We start from the raw sequence: 13710 nt of genomic DNA on the forward strand, positions 1-13710 counted from the left end.
ACTCTGCATGGGTAAGGCATGATGCTACTTTGGTTACAAATCAAAGAATGACACATAGTTGGTCTGTGGAAGGTTCTGCCTGGCGCTGGGGTGGTTCTGCCTGGCTCTGGGGTAGTACTGCTGCCTCCCTCTGTCGCGTCATCCTCCCTGTCCTATCCCTCCTATCCCTCCTCCCCCTCCTATCCCTCCTGCTCCGCCCCCTCCTCTCCATCAGGATCCTCTGGTTCCGCTGGAGTTGGGTTTCTCTGGTCTCCGAGGTGTGAGTGTGTCTGGGTCGTGAGGGCCGCCGCCATCGTAGCCTACCCCAGGGCCTCACTACGGCTCCCCAGATCTTACAACCAACCTCCCGGAACCAGCTCTGGCCAGGCTCTGGCCTGCAGGGGTCCTCTGGCAGGGGGGGCTCTGTGTGTGGCTGAGGATGCTGTGGAGAGGGCTCCGGGACCAGAGGACCATGGGGACCCTGCTGGTCAGGCAGAGGTGGCCCACCAGGAGCCTCCTGGTCTGGGGAAGCTTGGTCTGGAGGACAGGGGGGATACCCGGGTGACTCTGTTTGCGGTAGGTCTGCTACACTGAGGCCGTACGGCTGCTGTGGAGGTAGGTGATGTGGGTGTAGGAGCCGGACTGGACAAGAGTAGTGGGTCTGCTTGTCCTCCTGTTTGACTCGGAGCATGTGTGGGAGTTCCGCTTCGCTCCTAGGGTCGCTACTGTGGTCCATGTTCATTCGGTCAGTCGGCCTGATCTCGATGACAATCACAAACGGATTGCTCGGTGTCCCTAATCTCCCGGTTTCGTTCCCACCGAGGCTGAGGAGGATTCTCAGATTCTCTGAGGAGGATCCTGGTTGGCTCGGCTGGAGGTTCTTAGCCTGGTCCTGCTGGTTGTGGATCTCCAATAGGACGGCACCCCTTACACCCTGCTGGCCAGATCTCAGTCTCGGAGGATCAGCTCCTACCCCAGTCGCCAAGGTGACGACATCCTCTGTGCTTTTGCTCTGGCTGCGTGCTAGACTGGCTCTGTGTGAGAGTCTGGCTCTTTGTGCGACACGTCTGGCTCCGCGTGTGCGTCTGCTCACCGGCCCCTCCTCCTCCTCCTCCTCCTCCTCCCCCCCTTCCTCCCGGCGTCTCTCCAACCTGGCCCTCTTCTCCTCCTCCTCCGCCTCCAACCGGCGGGCCGTCCTGCGCTGCCGCTCTCTGAAGCGGACCAGCCTCCTGGCGTGGCCCAGAGGGATACCCGACAGCTGGACCAGCTGCCTTATGGTGCAGCGGTTCAGGTCGAACGCCCCGCGGCTCCTCACCATCTTCACACCAAGTTGATGGAACCTGAGGAGAAAGGACCTCTCTCTCTCTCTCTCTCTCTCTCTCTCTCACAGCCAGGGAGAAGACTGAGGCTGGGAAAGAACCTTCGACTCCAAATGGTCACTGAAATGCCACCTCATTATGACATCACAGGCTGCTCAGTGGAACAGTATGTGTTATCACTACCCAGTGGGAGAGCATTATGACATCATTAAGATGATTACAAATAATCCCCAGTACATAGTAATAATAATAATAATAATAATAATAATACATTAGACTTATATAGTGCTTTTCTAGACACTCAAAGACGCTTTATAAACTGAAAAGATCGAGTAGTAATAATAAAAAAGAAACAAAAAATAAAAATAATAGAAAAGAGTATAGGGGCCTAATTACGGTAGTGCTGGGGACACATGGGAAGGGGAGGGGGAGAGGGTTGCCTGGTGAAGGCAAGCTTGAAGAGGTGGGTTTTGAGGGCCTGTTTAAATGTTGGGTGGGTGTTGGCCTGTCTGATGTGGTTGGGGATTTGGGGGGGTCCCAGGTTCCGGAGCTTGGGGGTGGAGCTTGGTCCTGGTGGACTTGAGGGTGGTTTGGTCGTCAAACCTGAGGCAACGGGAGGGGGTGTGGAGGAGAACGAGGTTGGCAAGGTAGGAGGGGGCCAGATTGTTGATGGCTTTGTAAGTGGTGAGTAGGATTTTGAATTGGATCCTGTATTTGACCAGGAGCCAGTGTAGGTTTTGGAGGACAGGGGTGATGTGGTCATGGCGGCGAGTGGAGGTGAGCAGACGGGCAGCAGAGTTCTGGACGTATTGGAATTTGTTTAGGATGTTATTAGGCAAACCGTAGAGGATGCTGTTGCAGTAGTTGAGTCGGGAAGTTATGAAGGCGTGGATAAGAGTTTCAGCAGTGGAAAAGGACAGGGAGGGTCGGATAGGGGCAATGTTCCTGAGGTGGAAAAAAGCAGATTTAGTGACCTGGTTGGCATGGGGAAGGAACGAGAGGGTGGGGTCAAAATACATAATGATATACAGTACTTACTATTCAGACTTTATACATTGGCACAATGAAATCTTACACAAAGTAGTGTTTTGGAATAAAAATACCAACTCAATACAAGATTGAACAGAAAAGTTTGAAATTGAATATCTGTACAAAACCTTTATTTCAAATTGATCTAAAACAAATACATTGGCTTTGCCACATTTGTATCTGAAATACATACACATGCAAACAATTGTCTAAGGGAGAAAATGACTTCAATAAAAGGAAAATAAAGTAAAACAGACTACATAAACAAGTTTTAAAACTATGAAATAAACTGAAGCCTGTGAGGTTTGGATTCAAATACACAAAAGTAAAGAACAGAGAAGAAAAAACACAAATATTCTCACATCAACTGCCACAGCGCAAAGAAGATGTTTACACAGAGGACGGTTCTTAGCTATGACTCCTAAAACTTCATATAAAAGGAGCCGCAAGCAGTCAAAGTGAATATTGTGCTGGAAGGGAAATGTTAAAAAGGTTTTTGAAAAGCATTATGAAGAAATAGTAAAATAAGGTCCCTAGAAATTGATGCAGGCTGTTTTTTCATTGTCTGTCAATAAATGGCAGTGCCAGCACTGTAGCTTTTTTTCTTCAGCTATAAAATAAAATTCTTTCCTCTTTACATAATAGTGTTGTCACTACACTGCAGGAAAAAGGGCTAAATTGAGTTTTATGTGTCTAACATCATATGCTAGTACTTAGCTCTACCAATTAACCACTTGGGTCGGTATCACATTTACTTCACACTTCATTCGATTCTTTCTGGTTTTAGGCTTTCTTCTTTTTGTTAATAAAACTATACATTTACATATATATTTTGTTAAGCACATGAATGCACTTGTGGAAATGTATGTACAAAGGACGCTAGAGGAAATAAAAAGTGGACTTTTCATATCCAGAAGAGGTTTCCTTCATCAGAGAGCCTAACCAAGACTGCGTACCTGTATTCCATGTCGTTGTTGACATGTATAGAGGGGCCCATCTATCTGTCAGTTCCATTGTTCTGACGGTCGGAGAGCAACGTCTCCACAGCCTTCAAATGAACTGTCACACGCCAACATGACCACGACGAGAGTGACACCACTGCAGTGATTATGACCACTGCGGTTGAATATGACCCTATAGTGAGGAAATGGCGTGTGCACCAATGAATGTTAACTGTATGTGCACTGAACATAAACATAGCCTATGCCAGGGCATCAATAAGGAGAGGGTTAACAACACAACATTATGGTTTTCCCCACACCTGTTGATTTCATATCAGTCATATTGCCCTGGAGCTAAATGTAGCCATAACACAAAATAACATTCTGTGCTATTTAGTTTTCCAGGGCTGTATTTGTAATGGTATAAATAATGACACATAATTATCATCCGTTAGAAATAAATATGTCAATAAATAAAAGGATGGAGCCCTCGAGGAAACGTTGAGAAACATCCTAAATAACCCAATAACAAAACAGTCTATCAAAACAGAAACAAGTACTGAAATTCCTTTCAACATGTTTTGTTAGACTATTAACACTGAAAACTAACAACAGACCTATTAACGGCAGTATACACACATTCAGTTTAGTCACTTATGCTCTGTGAAAAAACATCCTTGCTTACCTGCATTTAGAAAGAGCCAATGGCACGCTTCAATCATATATGGACTCCGAAACTAACTACTAACGGACTCCACGACAAATATTCACACACAAAGATGTAAATATTCAAATGGACCATGACAAACTGTGGCAAAAAGGTAGTAAGCTAATCTACTCGAACAACCTGCACAATATACCATGATAGTTCAAATGCTCCATATTTCCTGTCATTTTGAACAGCCTTGTGCTTATGGCCTATCTTAACCTGTAGTTTAAAACTGTAAACATGCCTAAGGGCATTTGTTACTACGAGCTCTAAACGCTACATGTGCCAGAGGCCAGTGCATCGAGTCGACGCAGTATCAGTGACCTAGCTAAAGCCACTCCTACAAACCAGTGTATGTCCCTGTTCCAGGGTACAGTATTGGCGATAAGCCGGTTGCTCAGAGAGCGGGCTGTAATCTTTGAGGTCCTGGTGAGCTCCAGACTCACACCCAGAGACCTCTCAGCTTACGTCTGGCCAGTCAAGGCCAAGGCCTGTCAGGGCCAGATACACTTGGCCATGAAAGCCGATAAACAGGTGACGCCATCTTGGAAGACGATATCAACATTGATCACCAACTCCACTTCCTTTTTGGGTTTTGTTTTTCTTACAAAAAAAAAAAGAAAAAAAAAGAAAGAAAAGAAAAAAAACAGCACAGGCTGTCAAAGCCGAGGCCTATGAAGGCCAAATACACTTGGCCATTTTAGCCGATAAGAAGCAAATGCCATCTCGAAAGACACCAAAGTCCATCTCCGAGTCATCCCCCCTCTTTTAGTTTTTTTTACAATTTTTCTTTTCACTCGATTCACTCCTGGTCTCTATAGCAACCGCCCAGGGGCTATGGTTAGGATCAGGGTGTGTCTGCGTGTTTGTAGTAGCCTTTCTGGATGGCTGCGAAGGCGATGCTTTCTGCCGAGCGTCTCTGGTCCAGACTGAGCAGGGCCTGGAGCAGGGAGTTGATGTCAGCCTTCAGCCCCTCTCTCTGCATCCAGTTCTTCAGCAGGTCGTACACCTTGTCGCCAGGGGGGGCGCTCTCGGCCATCCGGATGTGGTTGTCGCTCACCCCGATCAGCCTGAAGAACTTGTTGTGAATCCGGACGTCCAGGAACTCGTCAAAGAGGTCAAAGCTCTTCTTCAGAGAGGTCTCCTCTCCTAGGGGGAAAACAGGGAGAACAAGGTCCACGGTTTAAAGTCTTAAGTGGCTAACTGGTTCTGTGATACAACATCATTATTGCATTTGCCTTTCCTGCTTATTAAGGCTTGATACGTGGAAAACAACCATTGGAAAAGAGTTTCACTTCAACAATATGTTAATATATACAGTCATACTACTACTAATGTAATGGTACTTTATCTAATGTGTGCCATCTACCATTATCTGTTTCGGGAAACTGTGGCTGCCTGTTCTGGACAGTGTGTGCTTTCCCTGTCACATTTTGTCCATTTGTATTCCTTACAATAGAGCTCGTTGTTGACGTCTAAATTGCAAATTGTCGCTAACCTTGTAGTGCTCGAAAATTAAATCATAAGGCAATCAACCTCTGAATACAGACCTAACGAGGTTAAAACGTGGAGGCTAAAGTAAATAAGTGCTACACACACCGAATTTACTTCAGGGGGAGATACACACAAAGCTAAGCTCTACTATTCTTCCCAATTTGGCTAGCACAAACACTGTTGTTTAGTCCTTATCCCCTGCAGGATTTGAAGGAAGAATGAGTGTCATGAGACCAGTCTATCATCTATATTATCAGGGCGGTCCTTGTGGAGATTCTTTCTGATTGTTCCAGTTCACCACAGAGTCAAGACTGACATGAACTCTGCCTTAAATAGGGAGTACAGGGGCACGATGAATGTGTTTACAACATGAGGAACGACAGGAGATGTGACAGTGTTTATGTTCTGTACGGGGACCTCCCCCCAGGGCAAGCCCCCCAGCTAAAAGCCCCTCTCTAGCCCAGGGCTGGGACTCTTACCTAGCACTGGCACCAGCCGGTTCTGCAGAGGATCATCCTAAAAGACGACAGACAGACAGAAAAAAAAACACTTGAGAGAGCTCTCCGTTTAAACCCTCCCGAAGGGACACCTTTTTGGGGGTACGTGGGGAAAAAACCTATTATCCTGTGCTGTTTTAAAAAAAAAAATAAGTCCTCTTCTTTATTAATGACGTAGAAGTCAAACGAAAGATACGGCTCTCGAAAAAAGACAGAACAACCCTTGGCTTATGCTGTTTGTAACATGATCCTCTCCAGATCTCGTGTCGGCTTGTGTTTGTGTGAGGACTGAGTGTCAGGATAGGCCAAACCATGCCCCGGGGTACCTTGCCTCTGTACCCCTTCCCCCCACTCTGCTTCTTCCTCCCTCTCCCTCTACTACACCCTCCTCCGCCCCTTTGCTCCCCCCCTCTCTCCCTCCCCCCCCTCTCTCTCTCTCTCTCTCTCACCCCTGCCGTAGGCTGCAGTCTCTGGGTCGCAGGGCTGTGGCGCGGGGAGCTGGAGGAGGAGGCCGCCGTGGGCAGGGCAGACAGGCTAGTCTGAGAGGAACTGGTGGTGTTGGGAAGGCTGTCCCCCAGGCCCCGGTCCTCGTCCTCCAGGGGAGGGGAGGCCTTGTTCAGCCCGCCCTGGGTCTCTTGCAGTAGAGGACGGGACTCCGGGCGGGCCTCCTCCTCCCCCTCCAGACCCGCGTTCTGACTGTTCTGTCTCTCCTCTGTCGTGGGCCCACTCTCATCCTGAGGGGGGGGAGGTAGGAAGAGGGGGAAACATGAATATCATTCATTCATTCATTCATTCATAATACATTGATATCGGCTGAGGCAATGGAGTTAATAAATAACTGCCAGGGCTAAATATAGGGAGTGGCACACATGCACACTTACTAAATAACCTTGGACTTCATGACTCAACTGTTCAAAGTATTCACGATTCATTCATTCATTCATTCATTCATTCATCATAAAATCAAAGACATATCTATTAGATATGACGATAGAAGGGTACTTACAATGGGTATTTTCACAATCTCATTGGTGTCGCAATGGCTCTCGGAACCTGAGGCAAAAACCAAGTCATCACATTACACATCAACAACATGAATAAACATCAAAGTATCTGTCACGTGGAACATGGAAAGACAGGGGACGACGTCTTTTAACTCACCTGCTCTTTTACACGTCCGCCGCCGCTTCACCCAGAAGAACCACAACCCGATTCCGATGAGAAAGAGGAGGAACAGGATGACCAGAGGAATAGCTGTTCAAAAAAGGAAAACATGGAAACGATTACCAAACCGGAATCGAGTATTTCACTTCCCACACTGACACTGACACAGTGCCTATGGCACACAACAGCGCCTATGGCTTTCACTTGAAGGGACAGCTGTTCTCCAGCTGTTAAGAGTTACGTTCCAGAGAGTCAACACGGTGCTGTGCTGCGCCTGCGTTTATTCTCCTATTGACTCCACACAATAACAGAGAACCAGAGAGAGGGAAAAAAAGAAGCGTATCGATAAGCCTGCTTGTACCTATGGCCTCCTGAGAGCTGGGGAGGGAGGTCGGGGAGGCAGGGGTGTTGAGGGTGGGGTCGGGGTCGGGCTCCTGTTTTTTACACACGGTGTTCGAGGTGGGGGTGCATTTCTTCACCTCCCTCTCCCCTACTTTACACCTGGGCGGAAAAGACAAATAAGGGGGGGGGGCGTTAGAATGTGAAGAGGTGGTCCCACTAGCCAAGCTTTAGATCTGGGTCTCAGTCCTATGGAGAGAGATGCACTCGTTGTTGTTGTTGTTGTTGTTGTCATCGTCATTACATCTAAGGACCAAGACAGCCCCTTAACAGCTTTGTTGAAAACATCAGTAAGACTATGAGCACTGATTACACTTTTGAAAACTGTGATCTGTATTTGTAATGTATTGTATATTTTCTTTTTACCAGAAGCAGAAAATAATAATAATAATAATAATAATAATAATAATAATAATAATAATAATAATAATAATAATGTTATGGTCATTTTAGGAGAGCCACAGCCTGGGGGAGGGGGATGCACACTTTTTCATACAAGGCGTCAGACGACCATGTTAGTGCTGGTGTGGTCATACAAGGCGTCAGACGACCATGTTAGTGCTGGTGTGGTCATACAAGGCGTCAGACGACCATGTTAGTGCTGGTGTGGTCATACAAGGCGTCAGATGACCATGTTAGTGCTGGTGTGGTCATACAAGGCGTCAGACGACCATGTTAGTGCTGGTGTGGTCATACAAGGCGTCAGACGACCATGTTAGTGCTGGTGTGGTCATACAAGGCGTCAGACGACCATGTTAGTGCTGGTGTGGTCATACAAGGCGTCAGACGACCATGTTAGTGCTGGTGTGGTCATACAAGGCGTCAGACGACCATGTTAGTGCTGGTGTGGTCATACAAGGAGTCAGACGACCATGTTAGTGCTGGTGTGGTCATACAAGGCGTCAGATGACCATGTTAGTGCTGGTGTGGTCATACAAGGCGTCAGATGACCATGTTAGTGCTGGTGTGGTCATACAAGGAGTCAGACGACCATGTTAGTGCTGGTGTGGTCATACAAGACGTTAGATGACCATGTTAGTGCTGGTGTGGTCATACAAGGCATCAGACGACCATGTTAGTGCTGGTGTGGTCATACAAGGAGTCAGACGACCATGTTAGTGCTGGTGTGGTCATACAAGGCGTCAGACGACCATGTTAGTGCTGGTGTGGTCATACAAGGAGTCAGACGACCATGTTAGTGCTGGTGTGGTCATACAAGGCATCAGACGACCATGTTAGTGCTGGTGTGGTCATACAAGGCGTCAGATGACCATGTTAGTGCTGGTGTGGTCATACAAGGCATCAGACGACCATGTTAGTGCTGGTGTGGTCATACAAGGCGTCAGATGACCATGTTAGTGCTGGTGTGGTCATACAAGGCGTCAGACGACCATGTTAGTGCTGGTGTGGTCATACAAGGCGTCAGACGACCATGTTAGTGCTGGTGTGGTCATACAAGGCGTCAGACGACCATGTTAGTGCTGGTGTGGTCATACAAGGCGTCAGACGACCATGTTAGTGCTGGTGTGGTCATACAAGGAGTCAGACGACCATGTTAGTGCTGGTGTGGTCATACAAGGCGTCAGACGACCATGTTAGTGCTGGTGTGGTCATACAAGACGTCAGAAGACCATGTTAGTGCTGGTGTGGTCATACAAGGCGTCAGACGACCATGTTAGTGCTGGTGTGGTCATACAAGGCGTCAGATGACCATGTTAGTGCTGGTGTGGTCTGGCACTCACTTGGCACATCTTTTGCAGACCTCACAGGCTTGTTCTGGCACACAGAAGCTTCCGGCTTTACACTGGCACTGAGTATCTGTGGTACTGGTGCAGGGCACAGTCTGGGTCTGGTCTGTGGACAGAGAGGAAGAGAGAGAGAGACAGAGAGAAAGAGAGAGAAAGAGACAGAGAGAGAGAGAGAGAGAGAGAGAGGCTATTATCACCAGGTAACTTCTAAGTGAATGCTGCATGCTGTATATAAAAAAAAAACGGTCAAATTAAGTGCCACCATAACATCGTGAGCTTAGAATTATACGGTTCTATCTCCGTTTAGGGTAGTTCAGAGATATTGAGCGTCAAAGCTTTTACATTCCATTATGTTTTGTGATATGGAACCGTTGTATTTGATTAATTACTCACTAAAACATTTCAACATTTTAAAAATAACACCACACAGGCATTAATAAACACCTAATGGATCAGATTATGTAAAAAACTACATTTTGACAAAAACCTTATAATTCTAACGTCACAACATGTTGACATGGGTCTGGTAAGTGGACTTGACCTGTTGGGGGTACGGGTTGGAATTAATTAAGGCTGAAAATGTAACCACTCTCAAATTCATAAACAGAGCAATGCATACAAGGACCAAACGAGTTTTAATGCTTTTGTTTTGAAGCTATACAGTGTAAAAAAAAAAAATAAAAATAAAAAAAAAATAGCTCATATTTTGGGTTCGGATGGGATAAACCAGTTGAACTAAGCCCATGAGGCAAATTCTATTAAAAAAATAATAATCAATGGCTGTATATCAAAAATATCATGTAAAAGGATGTACCGATGCTCCGTTAAATAAAAGACAGTAACATTATAGTCGATGGATAATAATGTTTCTACAGTACATCATGTTTACATAGTCGTGGACTGAGATTGGTTAGCGCTGAGACAAAGCGCATGGCGAGAGGTGAGGCCGTTTCTCAACACCTCAATGACTAAGCACAAAACGTGTCACTTGTGTGTAACAGTAGTCCTGGTTCTGTGGCTCTGGCCTTTCATATGGCACAAAGACACACAATGGGGGAAACAATAAAACACAACCACACCCAACCAAGGTCTCTCACACACACGCACGCACGTACATGCGCGCGCGCACACACACACACACACACACACACACACACACACACACACACACACACACACACACAGGCACAAACACAGGCACAAACACAGGCACAAACACAGGCACACACGCAGGCACGCAGGCGCACACACACACACACACACACACACACAGGCACACACACACACACACACACAAACACAGGCACGCACTTGCATGTGCACAGAGGCACACACACACACACGCACACGCACACGCACACGCACGCACCCACCCACCTACCCTGCCCCTCCCTCCCTCCCTCGATCCCTCCCGAGACAGGTAACACACACTCACATTCAGCAATTGAGACAAAACAACAAAGACACACCCTGCTATGCCATTGTAGCACCACAGGATCAGATTCTCATGCACAGCTGCCATGTGTTCTTCTCTCACCTAAACAAAAAGTCTATCAAACAAACTGACGAACTGCCAATGAGAGTTCTCAAAGAGTCACGGAACGGGCGGTTCCATTTATATTCAATAGAGAGGCGACAGACAAAAGAGAGAGAGAGAGAGAGAGAGAGAGAGAGAGAATATGTTTTTCTCTGTAGGGTTCTTATGGATCAAAGTTTCAATTGATGTGGTATGGGAGTGGAAAGGAGCCTTTTCGGACCGTGCACTCCTAGCGAAAACGACAGCGACACACCAGTGTTGTCACACTGTACATACAGCAGATGACGCCTCAGAGTTCTGTCAATCACAGTAGTGAGCTGGAGACAGGTCAGGACAGGTCAGGACAGGTTGAGAGGACAGAGCAGAAAAGCCAGAGAGGACTTCATTTACCCATGCGGCAGTGTGTGCAGGGCAGGCAGCGGTTCATGCCGTTGGGGTGCTCGGTGTAGGTGAGGCCTACACACGGCAGACACGTCCCCTGCTCCTGGTCCTGGTCGCAGGCTCTCTCCACATACGTACCTGCCGACAGCACACACACACACACACACACACACACACACACACACACACAAGACGTCTTTAACATTGCATTGTTCACATAATACAGTTGTCAAGTGCTTCACAGCAAACCAACTGGTTTGTTTCTCCTATATCTAACATACTGGCTACCCAGAATGGAAGTGAACCAGCTAGCCTTACGGTAGATCAACTGAACTAATGTAGGTGGTCTCCCTCATTGGTTATGTGGTGGTAACGCATATTAGTATTCATTCCCACACCCTGGTCATGCATGCCATACATTATGTGCCTGATTCTCATGTATTTGTGGAACAGAGGGTCTAACACTATCACACCAGGGAGAGAGAGAGAGAGAGAGAGAGAGAGAGAGAGAGAGAGAGAGAGAGAGAGAGAGAGAGAGAGAGAGAGAGAGAGAGGGGTGTGGAAGGAAAGGGGTGGGGCGGTGGGGGCGGGCGTGAGAAATACACAGGGTTAGTTATGGGACTTTAAAAAGGTCAGGGCATTTCTAAAGCTCCAACCAGTACTTATAAACATGAAATCTGATGGAGTCTAATATAAAGCACATTTTGCAACCTTGTTGCCTATTTCATTTGACTGTAAAAAGAGACCTTGTCCTCAAGTGTGTTTCCCTAGATTAAATCCATTTGTCGGTTAAACTGTCTGCCTATCTGCCTGCGGTCCAAATCATTTCCCTTGCTGTAGGTGTTTGAACCAAGCACTGGGAGATCAGCTATTTAGCCATAATGTGCTTGGCTCAAGCGCTCCGATTGAATTTGAATAGCACCGTTTCAGCTGCTAACACCACTTTTAACAGAAACTCTTTGTTTCACTCTGTGTGTTTACTGTCTGTATGTGATCAGCCTGGTCCTCTCTGGTCACATTGGTTCAACTCTATAAGGACCGGCCTTCAGGCCCTGCTCTAAAGGGGGCCCGGCATGTTTACGCAGCAGTAAAACCCACGGCAGGGTTCTCTACTCTCTCTCAGGTTCTGATCGTGAGATTTCCTAGTTCTAGCGTGTCCCTGCTAGGATGTTCTCTAAAGGCCCAGTTGCATCCCTCCTGGGTTCTGGGTTCTGGTCGTTGGTAGGGAACCTGTTTTAGTAGGCCTAAGACGTGGTTCTGGCTGGGTGTTTCTAGCCCAGAGTTCTAACCTGGGTTCTGGTCTGATCTCCTTACCGGCCTGACAGTTGAGGCAGCAGCGACCCAGGTGCGGGTACTGCTGGTTCTCCAGGCAGGTTCTATGTCTGGCCGTGCGGTTCTTGTAGTCATCGCCTGCCCACTGGGCCGCCACACTCAGCTCCGGGGCACAGTGTGCCAACTCACACGACAGCAGGAGGACCAGAACCTGCATGAGGGAGGGAGGGAGAGAGGGAGGGAGGGAGGGAGGGGGAGGGGGAGAGGGAGGGAGAGAGAGAGAGAGAGGTTCACATTACCCGTGTATATATACAGACCCACTCACCCAGGCAGCCACGCTCTAGGAGAGAGAGGAGAGTCTGTGTTCTCATAAGAAACCTTGTGTGAGTAATCTGGCCCTTAATGTGAACCATCTGATCTGAACATCTGCAGGGGAAAGCCAATTAGGAGAGCCGTTAAGAGTTAAAGAGAGAGTTAGAAAATAGAGACAAAACAACCTATGATGTGTACGATGCAGGGGCCTGCGTTTACTAAGAATTTCACTAAGGCAAGAGGAGTCGTCATATCCCATGACAACAACATTGGATAGTCGAGTTTGGCTCCACTATTTCGGGGTCGGGTTAAGATACATAAAAAAATTAAATACAAATGTGTATGTGTAAAAAAAAATAAAGGACTTAATTTTTCTTTAAAAAACGTGGTGCAGCGCGTTAACATAAAGACCAACGACAGTTCAACGTCCGAACGAAAAATCTTCTTGGAATCGACCGCTGCCCATACCATCGTTGTCTACTGAGGTGAGAAGACAATGGCTTTGATGAAAGTATCTCAGCTGACGCTAGGACACACTGCCCATATCAGATGTGATTCCAGTAATCCATTCATGTGTAGTATAATAACAGGCTTGTATAGGGGGGGGGGGGGGGGTGGAGGAGGGGGGGGGGATGATGGGGCAGAGAAGAATACAGCGGAGCACTTTAGTGTGGCCCCCAGGCATCGGTGTTTATTCACACGCTTTTCACCGGGTCATTGTGAGAAGGCTCCATTCACCGGGCGAACAACACGCTTTAGTGCCTCTACTTCAAATGACCCACATTCTTAAACCCCGGCTCTTTGACTGGGCCGATACGCGACACCGCCACGAAGCGCCTCCAACGCAACGCGACACCTGCAGTGTAAATGAGCGGCCTAGTTTCGCAGGTTTTTTTGTCTCTCTCTCTCCCGGCTCCCCTGTCCCCTGT

At 47.4% G+C, this 13710-nt stretch overlaps 1 protein-coding gene across 1 annotated transcript in view; it reads right to left on the reverse strand.

Annotated features, from left to right (window-relative positions):
* Window positions 1–2491: 2491 nt before the first annotated feature.
* The window catches only part of tnfrsfa (tumor necrosis factor receptor superfamily, member a), a 20798-nt gene continuing 9579 nt past the window's right edge, over window positions 2492–13710 (reverse strand). The window contains exons 2-10 of the mRNA XM_080528720.1: window positions 12512–12680; window positions 11207–11335; window positions 9274–9385; window positions 7494–7633; window positions 7130–7222; window positions 6975–7021; window positions 6418–6702; window positions 5951–5987; window positions 2492–5126 (exon numbers count right to left, since the gene is read on the reverse strand). Of these exons, the coding sequence (XP_080384846.1) occupies window positions 4825–5126; window positions 5951–5987; window positions 6418–6702; window positions 6975–7021; window positions 7130–7222; window positions 7494–7633; window positions 9274–9385; window positions 11207–11335; window positions 12512–12680 (1314 nt within the window). The 3' untranslated portion in view covers window positions 2492–4824. The remainder of the gene's footprint in view (window positions 5127–5950; window positions 5988–6417; window positions 6703–6974; window positions 7022–7129; window positions 7223–7493; window positions 7634–9273; window positions 9386–11206; window positions 11336–12511; window positions 12681–13710) is intronic.

The sequence above is a fragment of the Nansenia antarctica genome (assembly GCF_963989245.1).
Source record: "Nansenia antarctica genome assembly, chromosome: 4".
Classification (NCBI taxonomy): domain Eukaryota; kingdom Metazoa; phylum Chordata; class Actinopteri; order Argentiniformes; family Microstomatidae; genus Nansenia; species Nansenia antarctica.